This window comes from Grammomys surdaster, unplaced genomic scaffold (genome assembly GCF_004785775.1).
Source record: "Grammomys surdaster isolate TR1022 unplaced genomic scaffold, NIH_TR_1.0 125852, whole genome shotgun sequence".
Classification (NCBI taxonomy): domain Eukaryota; kingdom Metazoa; phylum Chordata; class Mammalia; order Rodentia; family Muridae; genus Grammomys; species Grammomys surdaster.
This window is the reverse complement of record NW_021620678.1, coordinates 2,142,748-2,159,174: the sequence shown is the minus strand read 5'-3', so window position 1 is coordinate 2,159,174 and position 16,427 is coordinate 2,142,748. Positions and strand designations below refer to the sequence as shown.

The following is a 16,427-nucleotide window of genomic DNA, read 5'->3' as shown; positions in this document are numbered from 1 at the left end:
GACTATAGAATTGGACAAGCAGACTTTATATTAAGTACTTCCCACCACACAGAACATACCAGAACCATATCCAGGGATTGGCCCTTTGGTCGGAAGGTCTGGGAGCCCCACATTCAGCGCGTTGGGTACCATGTTGTCCAAATGTGGCTTAGGACCAACAGGATGAGAAGGTGAATGCTTCATGCTAGGCTGCCTCTGCTGCTGCTGCTGCTGTTGCTGCTGCTGCTGCTGGAGAGCGCTCACCATTCTTGCCAGCTGAGGGTGCAGCATCCATTAAGAAAGGACCCGAGAGAAACGGACAGATGGTAAGCCAGGATCCCAAATTAGCTGTTAAGCCAAAAGGTGTTTCTCACCCAGAGCACTAGGGGCACCTTCTCCACCCACACACCTGCTGTTCTTGCTGCTGGCGCACTGCTTGAGAAATCTTTCTCTGGTTCTGTAGCAACTGCTGCTGTTGCTGCTGCTGCTGCAGGAGAAGCTGACATGCCTACAAAACAATGAGGGAACCACAGCTTCCTAAGACTGACATGGAAAAGACTTGCATGCTACAGGGCAGGGCAGTGTGTCAAAAGCATCCATAACCAAGTTCTTGGTCTACAGTTAAGGTTACCTTCAGGCAAAATGATATATCAACTCTTAATCATAATTAATCATCTGTATAAAAGTTTGAACATCAAGTGACAAAAAGAAGGAAGTTAATGCAAAGGAAAAAAGAAAAGCAAATGACTTTTTCAGCAACAGGAAGACACATGCTACTTACCAACTGAAACTGGGGGATCTGTGGAAGCTGGCTCAGCATGGCAATTTGTTGAGGAGATAACTGGGGGCCCACATTAAAGAGACCTGGATTCAGGCCACTGTTGGGGAACTGCTTGAGCATTGAGGCAGAAACCTAGCCAGAAGACAGAGAGAAAATCCTTAGAACTTACTAACACATCCCCCTCCCCCATGAAAAAGACTTGATGTCTCTAAAGCAAGCACTGCCATTTTCTTAAACCATCCGTAAGAACTACTTCAGAGTGTAATAATGGCTCTAGCTCTGGGCTGTGAGGCCATTAAGAACCTTTTAATTCTAAGAGTTTCTAATTTCCTGCAATAAAAATTATGAAATTTTAAATCAAGAAAAAGATATTTTAAAAAAATGACAAGTTGAGAGATCAGTATTGGAAATATGCCATACAATAAGATATGCTACATACTAGAAAACACTTATTATATAATATGTATGCATATATGTATGTATGGTTTTGTTTGTTTGGAGGGGGAGACAGGGTATTACTATGTAGTCTTGTATGGCCTCAAAGTCACAGAGATCCTCCAGCCTCTGCCTCCTAAGTGCTGGGACTAAAGGCCGGGTAGTTGTGGTGGCACTTTTTTTTTTTTAATGTATTGATTTTATTTACTTTTTATCCTTTGTAGTGGTATCAGTTGGGTCACAGAGAACAACCATAAGCCTCTCCACATAGCACAGGAGTTAAGAGCTTACTTAGTGTTAACGAGGTAATACATGCCTTGTTACAAGTTCTTGGGAAGCAGACATATCTCTTGCGCTCTGGAATTCTGGGCCATTCTGGCAATATATAGAGTTCCTCATTTAAAAATAAATAAAACTGACTTACGTGCTTAGGCATGTGTCTCAATCTCTAACCTGTTTGACTCAGAACAAGTACCTTATTTAACCTTTTAAAATTTTATTTGCCTATCCCTCAAACAGGAATAGAAAGTAACTAACCAACTAAATCAGCCAATACAAAGCCCAATGTATTCTTTGAGACATTTGAGTTAATCAATACCAACACTTAGAAATGCATTTCCTAAGTATTTGTTCTTATGTCATATAAGATATGTCACAGGATAGAAGATCAGAATTCCCTAGTCCCTCATCCTCAGGCTAACACAACTGATTCTGCAACCTCTACCTGCTTCCCACCACAGAACCAAGAACAGAAAGTCATTTTCTAGTTGAGTCTAACACCAAGTGGACATGGCCACCCCTAAGCACTTTGTCAAGGCCTGACTTTCTCTAACAAAGCCTCAGGTCTGTTTGTCTAGTGAGCACATTCTAACTATTTAATGACAAACTTAGTACCAATTAGAACCAGCTGTTTTACATTTGCAGTGAGGAGGAATCAATGACACACAAGCACTCCATCACCGAGACTCAATCCTGCTTTCATCCCCCACAAGGTAATATTGAATCCATGCAAATGGGTCTCTTATATTTATCTGTATGTAGAGGGCACAAAGTAGATACTCTATAAATGCTTATTAAATGAACAAACCATCATCATTATTCCAACTGAAGAGTCATTTACCATGTAATTCTCTAATCTTTTTATCTACTTATTGCCAGCCACTCTGTGCTACCCTGTGGGACCAAAGATGGAAACGCAGAACCAACTAGATAGAGCTGAGAATAATTTAGGAGGATGAGACTAAAACTTCTGCCTACCCTGAAACGAGCCCATTAGCTAAGCCAAACAAATGTCTTTTTTTAAATTGTATTTATTTTTATTTTATTATTTATTTATTGTATTATATTTATTTCATGTGCATTGGTGTTTTGCCTGTATGCATGTTTGCGTGAGGGTGTCAGATGCTCTGGAACTTGAGTCACAGACAGTTGTGAGCTGCCATGTGGGTGCTGGGAATCGAACTCTGCTCTTCTGGAAGAGCAGCCAGCACTCCCAACCACCAAGTCATCTCTCCAGCCCCACAAACAAATGTCTTAACATTTTAACTTTCTTTTCATAAATTCATCCTCTACTTCAAGATTTAATTTGTTTTAAGTCTGTTAGCTTTTTGGTTGTTCTCCCAACCTGCCTTAGTGCTAAGAATGAAACAGGGCCTTAAAGATGCTAGGCTAGCACTCTATCTCTGAGCTCCAAACCTTTTTTTTTTTTTGAGGTAGGGTCTCACTGTATAGCCTTGGATGGTATGAAATGAGCTATGTAGACCAGGTTAGCTCTTCTTACCTCCTTTTTTAAAAATAAAGAAGCATTTTTGGACTGGATTTTGGTTTGGTAGTGTATACTTTTAATTCTAACCCATGGGAGTCTATTTTATGTTATGTGTACACATCTGAACATATGTATGTGCATCATGTGCATGCAGGAGCCCAAGAGTTTCCCATGGAGTGAGAGTACAGGCAACTGTAACTACCATGGCAGTGCCATGCTCCTGTGCAATCTCTCCAGCTCTCCCTACACTGTACTTAAGACAGAAGAAGAAGCGCTCCTTAGTCTCCAGTTGGTTCTACACAACTAGTGTAAGCAAAGAACTAAGTCACACACAAAGATGAACTTGAAAGGCTCTATTATCTGCTTACTTTCCCCGTCTGTGTTAGTCTGTGTTCTAACCAGTATCTCTGTCTCTCTTTAATGCCATCTCCCATTTTATAGCTCAATCTGTTGCTTTCCATGGAATATTCCAATCTTACTTTCTTTAGCACCTTGGTCGAAGTCAAAGTGGCCAGTTCCCTATTAATTTTTGTTTTGTTTGAGACAGAACTTCTCTGAGTAGCCCCAGCTGTCCTGTAACTCACTATGTAGACCAGGCTGGAGAGTTCCCTGGCTCTGCCTGATTGCTAGGATTAAAGGCATGTGCTAAAGACCACACCTGGGAGTTCTGTGTTAATTTCAAGTCACCACCTCTGAACATCCTCGAGAATGCATGACTATCTATCTTCTCTTTGACACTCTCTACTCTAGAACTATCTGATCAAGTTCAAACCTGCTAAATATTTGGCCCATCATCTCATTTTTTCCATGATCTCAGCCACACCCAGTTACCTAACCACTTCTACTGTGAGACTGGTTGCTGTCTCTCTCACCATCTAAGAGATACCGATGATGCTGAGTGTTACCAATCAACTTAAAAACTGGTTTGATCTTTCTTTGAGCTTCTGAATCCACAGGCCAGTATGAGCATACCATGACCATGGGATTTGGCTCCCATACCAGTCTTATGATAGGTATGTGGAATACACCTTCTACAATATTCCTATATAGTTCATATAGACTACATACAGTATATAGTTTCTTCCTTTTTCCCCTTGAGAGAGAATTTCTCTGTGTGACCCTGGCTGTCCTGGAACTTGATCTGTAAACCAGGCTGGCTTAGAACTCAGAGATCCTTTTGCCTCCTGAGTGCTGGGAGTAAAGCACCAGCTTTGTGAATTCTTTCATATATACTATCTAATTTCATTGCCTGAAATCAAAAAAGGTAAAACCAACAACACACTATTTAAAAATGGCTGGATACAGAAAAGCACACCAACACAAGGCATTCTTATATTTACATTGTACCACTGCATGTGCTCCTTAAGTTGACAGTTTTAGACTTTACTAGCTAATACTCAGGAGGTCTTCCTATGTACCCTTGCCTCTTTAGACTGCAGATACAGTGTCTCCACACAAGAATTACAAAAGGGGCCAGGAAGTAACAGCACTATGCTCCTGGCAAATGGCTGTTCAAACCTAGGATACAAAGTAATTAAAGTGCACGTTTGCATATTTCTATTATGCAAAGATAATTATACAGGCTTAAAAGCCCTCAGTCTCCAGCTGGGCTGGAGAAAGTGAAGATCTTGATGCAATCAATATGGCTTTTTAACAAAGCATTGCAGGTGCAAAATGACAGAAATTTCAAGGCATGAAAAAGCCACCAGAATCTTACTTTCTGAATACTCCAGTGACTGGAGGGAAATCAACTGTACAAGCAACGGCTTTAACAATTCTTCATTCCTTTTTTTTTTCCCTGTCTGTGTTGGGAAAAGAACCTAGGGTCTCAAACATGACTTTTCTATCACTGAACAACATTCCCAGCCTTGTAATAAATGTTAAGTTTCAGTGTTTATGCTTTAGAAACAAAATCCTCAAACACTTCATTCTGGACAACTAGGTTTAGAAATAATGTAGGACTACACATGGGTCCTACCACTAAGCAGGCTAAGGCAGGAGGATCATAAATTTAAGGCCAGGCTGCATTCCACAGAAACAAAGAAACTAATATTGATGAAGATTTTTGTATAAGATTTTATCTGCAGATTACTTACAATAGCAGAAATTAGAAACAATTTAATATCCAATAAAAAAGGAAGAGAGTTGGGTGGTGGTGGTGCACGCCTTTGATCCCAGCACTTGGGAGGCAGAAGCAGGCGGATTTCTGAGTTCGAGGCCAGCCTGGTCTACAGAGTGAGTTCCAGAACAGCCAGGGCTACACAGAGAAGAGAAACCCTGTCTCGAAAAACCAAAAAAAAAAAGGAAGAGAGTGTTAAATAAATCAAGGTAAATGTACTAGTGAAACACGTTTCTGATAATGATTAACACTGCCAGGTGTGGTAGTATGTTCCTTTAATCCCAGCACTGGGGAGACAGAAGGAGGAGCATCTCTGTGATTTTAAGGCTAGCATGGGTTACAGTAAGACCCTGTCTCAAAACCAAACCAAACCAAACCCAAAACTCTAAAAACAAACAAACAAAAAAATGAAAAACCAGAAGAATGATCAACATGGGCTTGGGAATAGCTCACTTATGTTATGTACCTAGCACACCCTGGGTTCCATCCCAAGAATCAAGAGAGGGAACTGATGTGAAGACTATTTCGCAACAGGAGAAAACACTAAGACACAATGTTAACAACGGTGGGCACATAGATGAACAGCAAGCTTGCACATGCACAAAGTCAATGGGATGCATGCAACACAATTGTCATCCTTGCTGCTGTGAAGCTTGACTCAAGGGGCAGAGAGGCAGAGAGTCAAGGAGTGGAGGAGGAAGGAAAGACAAGGAAACCTCTGGAGGGTAGGAAGACAAGAGTAGTGGGGAAGCACTGTAAGCTTCAGAGCTTAGCCCGAGAAAGTATCTCTGAAGTAGAAAGCCAAGGAAGTAAATAAAGACCATGCTGAACGGCAGCCCCAGACAACAGTGTTCTAAAGTATGACTGGTGTTTTGGGGTCACTTGGTTGGAGAGACATAAGGTATAAGTCATCTCTTAGACTTTTCTGCCATCCCTGAAAAACTATGCTTAACATTCTATTATGTACGGTAACCACCACACAAACCAACCAACCCAGTGAAGTGGGGGAGGGAGAACAAGATGGGACAGACAGGATGGAGATGGACACATGCAGCTGGGGTTCAGGTCCCAGTACAAAGATCATAGAGATCTGTAATTCAAGTTCAAGAGGATCTGATACCCTCCTCTGGCATCCATGGCCACTGTACGTACACATACACACACGTATACACACACACACTCACACACACAAAACACACACACACAAAAACACACACACGCAAAATATCTGTGTATTTTGTAATATTAAATTAACTTAAATATAGTGTATACATATTAACAGAAAACTACCAATGATTGAGCAGGTCCCAAATCCCAGAAACTGTTTCAACAGAGGAAGGGAGGGAGACCTTTAAAAGTAGCAGCCCAGATAATAGTTACGAACAACTTGACAAAGTGAGCTTACAGGACAAGATCCAAACTCCTGAATAACGCAAACATAGGTTTTGCCACATTCTGTCCATAATTCCTTGTCTATTTTCTTCCCATCCCATTGATAAATACATGCATCTCTACCAACCTGTTCCCACTAGCCATTCATTCAAACCAACTGCCTTTCCTCAGGCCAAGTGCCAGCTATTATTGCACCAGAGCAAGGCTTCTGTGGCTTGGAAGGACTCTTTAATGTGGTCACGCATAGAAAATTTGAACTTATTCTTCAAGACCCAGTTTAAATGTCACTGCTAGTGATGCTTGTAACATTTAATCAGGTGAAACATCACCTTGGTCCTCAAACTTTGGTGACCATCTATGCCATTTATCCCACTACCTGCTGCCTTTGCTTCAGAGTGTCCTGTCATACTGGCCTCTTCAGCAGCTCTAGGGCTCTCTCAGAGTAGGAAACCAGTCAGCATCTTAGCACACAGCTCCTCAGAGATGTACAGAAAAATGCAGAATCTCATAATCCTGTTTATCTTCAGGCAAATACTTGAGGGCTATCTGCTTTTGAATACTGTCTCCTTAGAATTTATGAACTGCTTTTAATTAGTCACACTAAAAAACAATATATTAGACAATTAGTTGTTGCAAAGCATCTACTTTGTATTCTTGATGCAATTTAAAAAGGGAGCTGATATTCTAATAATTTTTCACTTGGCACCTGGATCTGTCAAATGTCCAACTGTAACCAATCCTCTCTTGTGCATCAACTAGGCAGTAACAATGGGCTGCTACCTGAATGGTTTTTTAACTCTGAAAGGTAGGAACATAAAATTTCTTACCTGGGGGGAAATAAACTGGGGAGGCACTTGCGCCCGGAGACCAGGAGAAGAACTCAGTGGCTGCACTGGAGTGTGCAGGCCTCTCGATTGTGCTGTGCTGTTTCCAAACAAACCATGACTGCCGCCCTGCAGAGAGAATAGTACCAGTCAGGATGTCTTATCAATTCAAGAAGATGATTAAGCAGTAGTTCTCATTTCTATCCCTAAGAATGAAGATCTCTACTGCATGGAATGACAGCATTCATTTTAGAATCAAGGAGCTCCTAATGCTGGGCACAGTTACTCAGTCACAGGCAGATCATCTACTACAGATGGTCTGATAGAGCCTATAAACCGAAAGGGTTAAATTTAACAAAATGTTAGAGGTAGTGTTACATTCCTTGTGACTGAAAGGAGCTGGCAGGGCAAGACTTCTAGACTGCTTATTTGAGACAGGGTCAGCTTATTCTGTGGTCAGCTGAGATGAGCCTCGTAAGTGTTGGGATTACAGGCGTGTGCAACCACATCCGGCTTAAGAACCCTCTTTTTATGAGTCTGGGCTTATCAAATTTAATTCTCAGACTTCATGAGATACATCTTAAAAGGAACCTGGGTAAAAACACATTCCATTACCAAACTATCTGTGTAAAGTAACATGGGTATCACTTTCCTCTATTAGTTGGCTTAACCAATCACAGTCACTCACAAGGACTCTGATCTAGCTGAGCATCCTTCCCTGTCCTAAATCTGTTGGCTTTCTTTCCTAAATGAGAAAATGTTCATCAACCTCACACCAAAATAAGAAGAAAAGAATACATTACATATCATTCTAGATTATGGAAATAACATTACTCACCTGCAACTTCACATTAAAAAGTATATATATCAACCTTGATACCTATCTATCTATCTATCTATCTATCTATTAAAGTTAATTCTATGATTCCCAGTCAATCACTGAGCTCATCTCTAATCTTCCAATGAAAGCAGGGGAAGGTCAGCCCTGAGGCCCCCCATCTTTCTGATTTGTTTCTAGCTAAGAAAAGTTCTTCAGTAAATAAAGAACTTGTCACTGTTTCCCCTGACTGAGGATTGTCCCCACTGCCAGTGTCTTACTAAGTATGTCAGTTGGCACTGGAGGCATGGCCCACCCATCACACCTGGCATCCTGAGGTTCTCTATGCTGTGTACTCTTGGCCTATTCAAAGCTTGAATTAAAGAGCCCATTAAAGGTATCTTCCCCCACACCTCCTCCTCATCCATGTACAAAGTGACCGAATTCCTCTCTGTGCTAGCCAAATATCAGAAGGAACTCTGCCGATGTCCATTAAAACCACGATTCAGTCATTCACTATTGTTGTTGTTGTTGTTTTCCTGGTCCCAGTTTAATCCCTCCTTTTGGCATTCTCAGAACTCCATAAAGCCTTGGTCTACAGGATGCACATATCACTGACCCAACAACCATTCATTTGAAAACATCCCACTAAACATCTTCAGCAAGGACAGCAAACAATGCATTTGTAAACTGAGGTTATTATTCCCAGTTTAACACAGGGTAAGGTAATCTTAAAGAATTTACATAGTATCATTAAGTTCTAGAATTCTGAAGATACTGTGATGGCTTTAATGATTCAAAATTAGATTAACAGACTGCTAGAGGCAAATTAATGAACTTAAAAAGCACTAAAACTAAAAATGATTACAAACAGAAAGTAGAAATGGCAATTAAAATATGTATATATCATAAAAAGATTGAAGATCTACCATAGACTTTATCTTCCCAAGGGTTGTTTAAATTATGTCACTGCACCCAGGTCAGAGTCATTTTATTTTATTTTTGGTTTTTCGAGACAGGGTTTCTCTGTGTAACCCTGGTAGTCTTGGAACTTACTCTGTAGACCAGGCTGGCCTCAAACTGAGAGACCCGCCTATGTGAGCTACCACACCTAGCTAGAGTTATTTTAAATTTCAGCCTTTCCTTTGATAAGAAGATTCTCAGCTTCCTGCCAAAATTCAAGGATGTCTGAAGCCACCACATAGCACTGATGTTTCCAAAGTTAATACAAGCAACCCAACAGCAGTCTATACAAATGCTTTACTGCCACTTTAATATGGTACTTTAGTTCATTTTCTGGCTCAGGCTTGCTGAAGGCAACAATATGTGGCCTCCAAAAACATTAGATCTAGGAATTACGGAGACAGTGACTCAAAGACTGTACACATGCCAATATCTGACTATTGTTCAAGCTTTCAGACATATGTGGAATTTCTAAGATGACCTGTGTCTAATGTCCTCATAATTATTAGGGATATATGTCCCAACCCCAGGTTTTAATTTAGAAAAAAAAATATAAATTTAAAATAAAAAGCGAACTGATTGAAATATTCTGTGATTTGGCAAAAATTATTATTATTTCTTATTATTAGAGACAGAATCTCACATTATAGCCAAGCTGGCTTCAAACTCCTGCCTCCTGATCCTTCTGCCTTGGCCACTCAAGTACTGGAATTAAATGTCCTACCATGTCTGGCTTTTCTTTTAATTATGAAGTAAATTTAATGAACTTGGTATGACAGTAGTTTGAAACAGTTAGAACCTAATGGGTAGGACATATTCACCAACTTTATACCAGTGGATTTTGCAGTAACCTACCCATTACAAAGACAATGAAGAATTGCCTTTTTTTAAAGTCGATGTCAAATTGGCAGCTGGTCTATTAAACTTGCATTTATCTACTAATAGCATTAGGTATTTATGCAAGCCTGGAACCACACTCTGTTTTATATTTTCTGTATCTCAACATAAAATAAGCATTTTCAAAACACTGTTTTCTCTGTTCATTAAGCAATACATACCCACCCTATTTAGAAAACTACAAACAAGCAAACAAACAAAATGCTGAAACTAAAGGAAGGAGACAGGAAAACTGCCTTATGATTGGGGAATCCAGAGAAAACTAATCTGAATATGTGATGTGGACACAGCATAATCTACTTTAGTCTGCATACCATAGTCTAAGTGGTCTTGCTTTACCTGAGCCTTTAATGTCCATGTGAAAGTTACCACATGAAACAGAATGAATGCAACTACACATTGTGTAATTCATGTTCTTGGGCTCTTCCTAAGGTGAAAGGCACAATGGCAAGTGAGGAGTCACAGAACCCTAGCTAGGAAAGCACCACTGTTGGAGTCGTTCCTGTAAGGCATTGCTGGCCCCAGATTCCTGGTTTTCTTCATGAAACTACAATAGACCCTGGTGGCCTTGCTGTGTCCCCTCAGGCTTGTAAGAGTGAGTAAGCATCATCACTGATCAGTCCTGCCAGTTCTGATGCTACTGTGTGGCCCTTGCTTGGAGGACCAATTTTGGCAACCACCAATGCTTGAGCAATAGTTAAGTCTTCAAAGCTTCACTACTAAAGATCTCCTTCTCTATGTAAATACTGTGGCTTAATTTCTAAAGAAGACACTCAACTCCTCAGCCCCAAGAAGCTAGATTTTTAAAATACTGTAACCCTTAAACCTTTATTTATTTATTCTTACTAGTTTTACTACTAATTTTTGGTTAGCAGATATACTAAATTAAAGAGACTCCTGAAATACTCCTTTTATATATGCTAATGGCTTTAACAATATTTACTTTTAGTTTACATACATGAACAGTCTGTGTTTCATGTGTATGTCTGGGGACTGCAGCAGCTAGAACAGGGTATCTGCTCCCTTAGAACAGGAGTTATAGGAGGCTGTGAGCTGCTATACGGGTGCTGGAACCCCGGATTCTCTCCAAGAACAGCAGTGCTCTTAATTGCTTGCTGTGTCATCTCTCCAGCCAAATATATAACCCAATATTAAAAATGGCAAATGTATAACTAGATTATATACTATGAGTCTCATTCATATTTTCCTAAGTCAGTTATAACCAAAAAGGAAAAGATAAAAGAAACAGACAAAGTAAAATCCATGTTGAGAAACATGAAGAGAGATGGGTTCTATGGGCTGAAAGATGTAAAAACCTACACTTAATATCATTCTGTGCATTCAGTAATCAACGAGTTTCCCAAGACAGACAAATGATGCAATAAACTGAAGACCAGGGCCAAGGTGAGGCCACAGCCAAGCAATTACAAATCTGAGAGGCCTCCTTACTTGTCTAGCAGCGAAGTTTTGGGGGTTGAGCCCTGTGCCGATTGCTCCAAGGCTGACGTTGGGTAGTGTGGAACCAGAGGGAGACAGCTTGTAGCTGGGAGAAGGGGAGAAGGGAGAGCAGGGAGCCTCATCCCCAAGGCACCCATCTTGATTGGAGAAAGGCAAAGTCAGCTGAAAGGTAGTAGGAGTTACCAATCACAATGAGTGTTGGTTAGTGAAGCAACAGAATGCAAGAAGGGAAAGAGAGACACACTAGGAATAAACAAAGCGAGAGTGGATTAGCAATAACCCCAGAAGAAATTTGGATCTGATAATAATCATCACACGTTGCCCAGCAGACACCATCTGTCAACCTCTTCATTAGAGACTTTCTCTTCCTCTAAGTCAGTAAAACCCAGTCATCCACCGCACCAGGACAAGGGTTGTCAGACACTGTTTATGAGTCTAATACCCATTACTCTGGTGGTACGTCCTGAAGCAGAAGCCAGGCAATCTTCTCATGAATATGGTGTCACCTAGACTGGCAGCAATGCTATTGGCCCAGATGTCCATGTTTTGGTTTTAAATGTCTTGTGGGGCCCAGGAGCACTATTAAACAGTATTCTGAATCAATAGTTTCATTAGAAATGTTAAAAATCAGAACAAGTAAAAATTACTTGCTTCAATCAGGAGTGAGAATTTGAAGAATATGATATCCCTAAACACAAGTCACTAGGGAAGTAGGAAAGATGGAGAGCCTTTCCAGACCCAGCACCAAGCTTGCAGAAGATACAAAGGTTTGCACAAAGTCCAGATTTTGTCTGTAGCTGGTACAGCAGCAGGAACAAGAAGACTGCAGAGTAAACTTATCTCTAAAGTTTCTTCTCCATGTTCTAAGTGCCCACGTTCTCTCCCCAAAACTCAGAGCTCTATCACAAAAACATTAAGGACAGATGGTTCTTGTTCCTCCCAATCACCTGTTGACATCAGCTATTTTCATGTCACAACATTAATGTAGGGGATATTCATGGTTTAACTCGCTGAGTTTGTAAGTTTATGCTTTCTCTAGACTTAGCTATCAGAAGACAAATACGAACACAGTGATTCTCATAAACTTTTATTTTAAACAAAGCATTCAACTCACCTTCTCAAAATAAGGCCCACTATCTGTGGTTCCCAAGTCTTTGGAATTAGGTGGACGGAACCCAGGTCGATCCTTCCTCATGATATCATTAAAATCCCCGAGATTCATTGTTCTCTTGTCCACATCAAATTTCTTATCTGAAAGGACATAAATAAAAACTTCAGGAATCAAAGTCTCCCTCAAGAGCCACCTGTAACCTGGTCCATTTATTCTCTGGGGTACTGGGGACAAATTCTCTCTACTCCTAGGAATGAGACCAGGAAGAGTCTGCACTGGTTCAGGGTGCTTGCTCTTTTCCTGGAGCACATAAGGGACCATTTTTCAAAAATTAAATATGTATCTGCTGCAGCTTGTCTACCACGGAACACTTGAGAGACTTGAGGGAAAACTGATTATGCAAATATTTAGGTTATAACTGACGTGCTAGGTGAATACATCTTGCTCATGAAGTCAAATGTTCTCAGTGAGAGACCTGTCTATTTTGCTATGTTAGCACCTGTTAGATACATTGTTGGAGTTTTAAAACAATTATGGGGAACAGAAGGACCAGAGGCACTCCTATTGCCCAAAATTTAAAGCTTAAGAATGTAACACAGTTGAGCATGTCTACAGTCCCTGCTCAGCTTAGTCTGCATGTATGATACCTGCTCAGTATCTGCATGTGTGATCCTATTCTCTCTATGCATATATGATGACTATTTCCCCTCCCTTTCTTAGCCCTATAAATCTGTTATATGATGACATGATTGGGTTGCAGCTCAAACTACACATTACCACTGCTACCCAGGACTGTTTTCTCTTACTCTTAGTTTGATTCTTTTTATGTTCCTTGAGGTGAACAAAAGTGGTACTGAGGAAAAATCTCACAGGCGAAAGGGCTGATCCTGCATCTGCTCTGGTCACAATGGAAAAGTATGTCAATGATGAAAACCTTGGGGTACAGAGAGTTAATTTGATGGCCTAGTTTACCAGTATCACAGACTTATTAAAATAATCTGAATCTAGCTCCCAGTACTTGGAAAAAAATCTGGATGCTAATAAGGGATGGTCCAGTGAAGTCTGAACTTTCCATGTCATAACCAGCTCAGGTAGAACAAGGTTGACTCCTGAGGTGGACACACCCTCTTCACAGTTAAACAGTTCACCTAGCATTTAACACCCCTTTGCATTCTCCTGGCTCTCCAGTCATTTGAACTTTCAACCTCTAAATAGTGCATGAAATCTTATACAAAATAAAGCTTTTAGTAAATATCTATTGATCTGATAGCCTTAACCCAAGCAGGGCAGGAGATTCCCAAGGGCCTGTCATAGCCATGAATATATCCCATTCCTGTTTGTGGAGTGATACACACCTACAGACAAATCCATTTTGCTGCTTGGGTTATCCTCAGTTTGACTCTGAACAAAACAAAGTAAACACAAGTGAGAAACAATTAAGGATATACATTTTTCAATCAGAGAAGAGATGCTACTGTTTGCCACATCTGACCACAGGCACTCCACAAGACCCTCTGCAGTGAACTTGAAACTGGAGTGAAGGCTGCAACATTTTTGCAATTGCAATTTGATGGCCATCCATGCTTAATTAAATCTCTAACATTCAATTCCACATGTAAGCAACATCAGTACAGCTATGGACAGAGGACTAGCTCAACAGCTGCCTGGAGAAATGAACTCATTCCTAAGTGAGCATGGTCAAACTCCACGAGCGGTAACTAAATGATGGCAACATCTTAGGATGTGCCAGTGAGCAAATCTTGAACTGTGTAGCCAAGCTAAATCATTTGTCTTTTGACAACCATGACCAGGTGTCCTCAGTGTTCCCAAGAGAAAAGGAAATTAAAGATCCAGCATAAATTATTCTCTACATAATCAATTCCAGCATAGTTATTCTGATTATTTTTCTTTATAAAAGTGATGATGCAAACACTAGTAACAAGTATCTATTTAAATGTCTTTTTTGTTCCCGCCTTTCCAAGAGAAAGAATGCAAAGACAATTCACTTTTAATGCTGGTATATATCACTTAATAAAATAGAAATACTGTTTAGCTCAGAGGGCCAAGAACATTGTTTAATCCACATTTAAATCTGTAATTTTGTACTGTACAGGGTAGTGGTCCTTAAATTTGTACTATGCCTGTAATGTGAGATATGTTTATACATGAAGAAAAATGAAACTTACCAGCAATCCCATGTTTGAAAACTGTTTGGCAAGAGGATTCATCCACGAGTCATTGTTTCCTCCTTTTATCGAGCACTACAGAATAAAACATGTGACCTGAGTCACAGAGCTCATCACAACCTCCCAGACTATAAACTACACTGGAATGCAAAGCTGAGAGTTCACCTTTCTGAATCTGATAGCTTTAAATGACTAGTAAGCCCTAAGTCCAGTCATGCTTTTACTCGTTCCTACTTATCACAGTGAACTGGAAAAATGAAGTCTACTTTTTACATGGAAAGTAGTAGTATCAGGTTGTGTAAGATGTCTACATGCTACCACTGCCATCTCCAGTAGGATGCTCTCCTGTGACCCCAGCAGGCTTGTAACAGGGAAAGAATTGCTACTGGTGCATGTTGTTTGGAAAGGAGACTATTTCAACCAGTGGGGACAATGTGGAATGGATCCAGAGAGCTCTTCATATGGTTCTCAGCATGAAGGTCATCAGTTTCCAGTAGGAAAGAGGCTTGGAGAAAGACAGTACCTTTGAGGTCTGGGACAGTGGAAGGCAGGGATTAATGGGATGCGGGGTGGGCTTGTGGACCTGTGCATTCTATAGGTAAAAATTCCACGTGTTATGATATCCCATACTTGTTATTATTGTTGGTATTAGTTGAGACAGGATGCCCTCACTCACTAAAGCCTAGAATACCTTGAACTTTTGATCCTTCTGCCTCTGTCTTTAAAGGTTATAATTACATATATGAGGCACCACAACCAGCTTGTTTATGCGCTCACTCTTTCTCCCTCTCCATAAATAGATATATATTATAATATTATACCATATACAAATATATCTATATAACATTATACATAATATATGTTATATCAGAATATTATATTCAATACTATATATAATTATAAATACATATATTAATTATATAATATAAAAATTAATAATAATATATATTAAAGTGATAGGATACCTATATTTAGTTAAGATTAAAAAAAGAGTCCTCCTGGAAAGCAGGAGAGATAGTGAGTTTATTAGTGCAGAGATTTCAGCTTTAGAAGAAAACAAACTGCGTGTGAACATACTGAATGGCACTGACTTGCATATTTAAAGATTATGTATATTTTGAAGTCCTCAGTACTGAAGGTCAGAACAACTGGCATCAGAATTTAAACATTCGACTCCCAATTAAGTAAATCTTGGTTGCCATCTGAGTCGGGAGGATTCAATTAGGATCTTTTACTCAATCATTTCCAATCCACTGCTAATTTGTAAATGACCAAAAGACTGCCAAAGCAGTCCAGACACATGAGAGTACCAAGACGCTGAGCAGTGAGGTGAGATTTCTTTAGTGACTAGAGTAAGAAAAAGCAAGTCCTTAGGGAAGGGGAAACCCAGGAAGAACTCCTTCAGCCAATGTCTCTAACAGAAAACAACTGTTCTATCCTACAGCAGAAATTAGGGCACTGAAACCCATAGCTTCAGACCCAGGGTGACGGTCAGGTGAGGGTCTTGTGAGACAGTGTCAGGGATCCGAAGCCTGGGAGGATTAGAAAGCATTTCACAGGGCAGAGTTCTTAGGTGGGAATTAAGCATACCGGTGTATTTTCCTTTTTTTTTACTCTGTGTCTGTGGTATGTGTGTGTGTGTCTGAGAGAGAGAGAGAGAGAGAGAGAGAGAGAGAGAGAGAGAGAGAGAGAGAGAGAGA

The 16,427-nt window shown here is 40.2% G+C and overlaps 1 protein-coding gene across 4 annotated transcripts in view; it reads right to left on the bottom strand.

Annotated features, from left to right (window-relative positions):
- Tnrc6b (trinucleotide repeat containing adaptor 6B) overlaps positions 1–16,427 on the bottom strand; it is a 206,444-nt gene that overhangs the window by 22,870 nt on the left and 167,147 nt on the right. For all 4 annotated transcript variants that reach the window (XM_028789977.1, XM_028789979.1, XM_028789980.1 and 1 more), the window contains 7 exons: positions 14,728–14,802; positions 13,897–13,942; positions 12,545–12,681; positions 7,299–7,424; positions 761–892; positions 389–487; positions 60–255 (listed from right to left, as the gene is read on the bottom strand). In XM_028789977.1, coding sequence (XP_028645810.1) covers positions 60–255; positions 389–487; positions 761–892; positions 7,299–7,424; positions 12,545–12,681; positions 13,897–13,942; positions 14,728–14,802 — 811 coding nt within the window. The remainder of the gene's footprint in view (positions 1–59; positions 256–388; positions 488–760; positions 893–7,298; positions 7,425–12,544; positions 12,682–13,896; positions 13,943–14,727; positions 14,803–16,427) is intronic.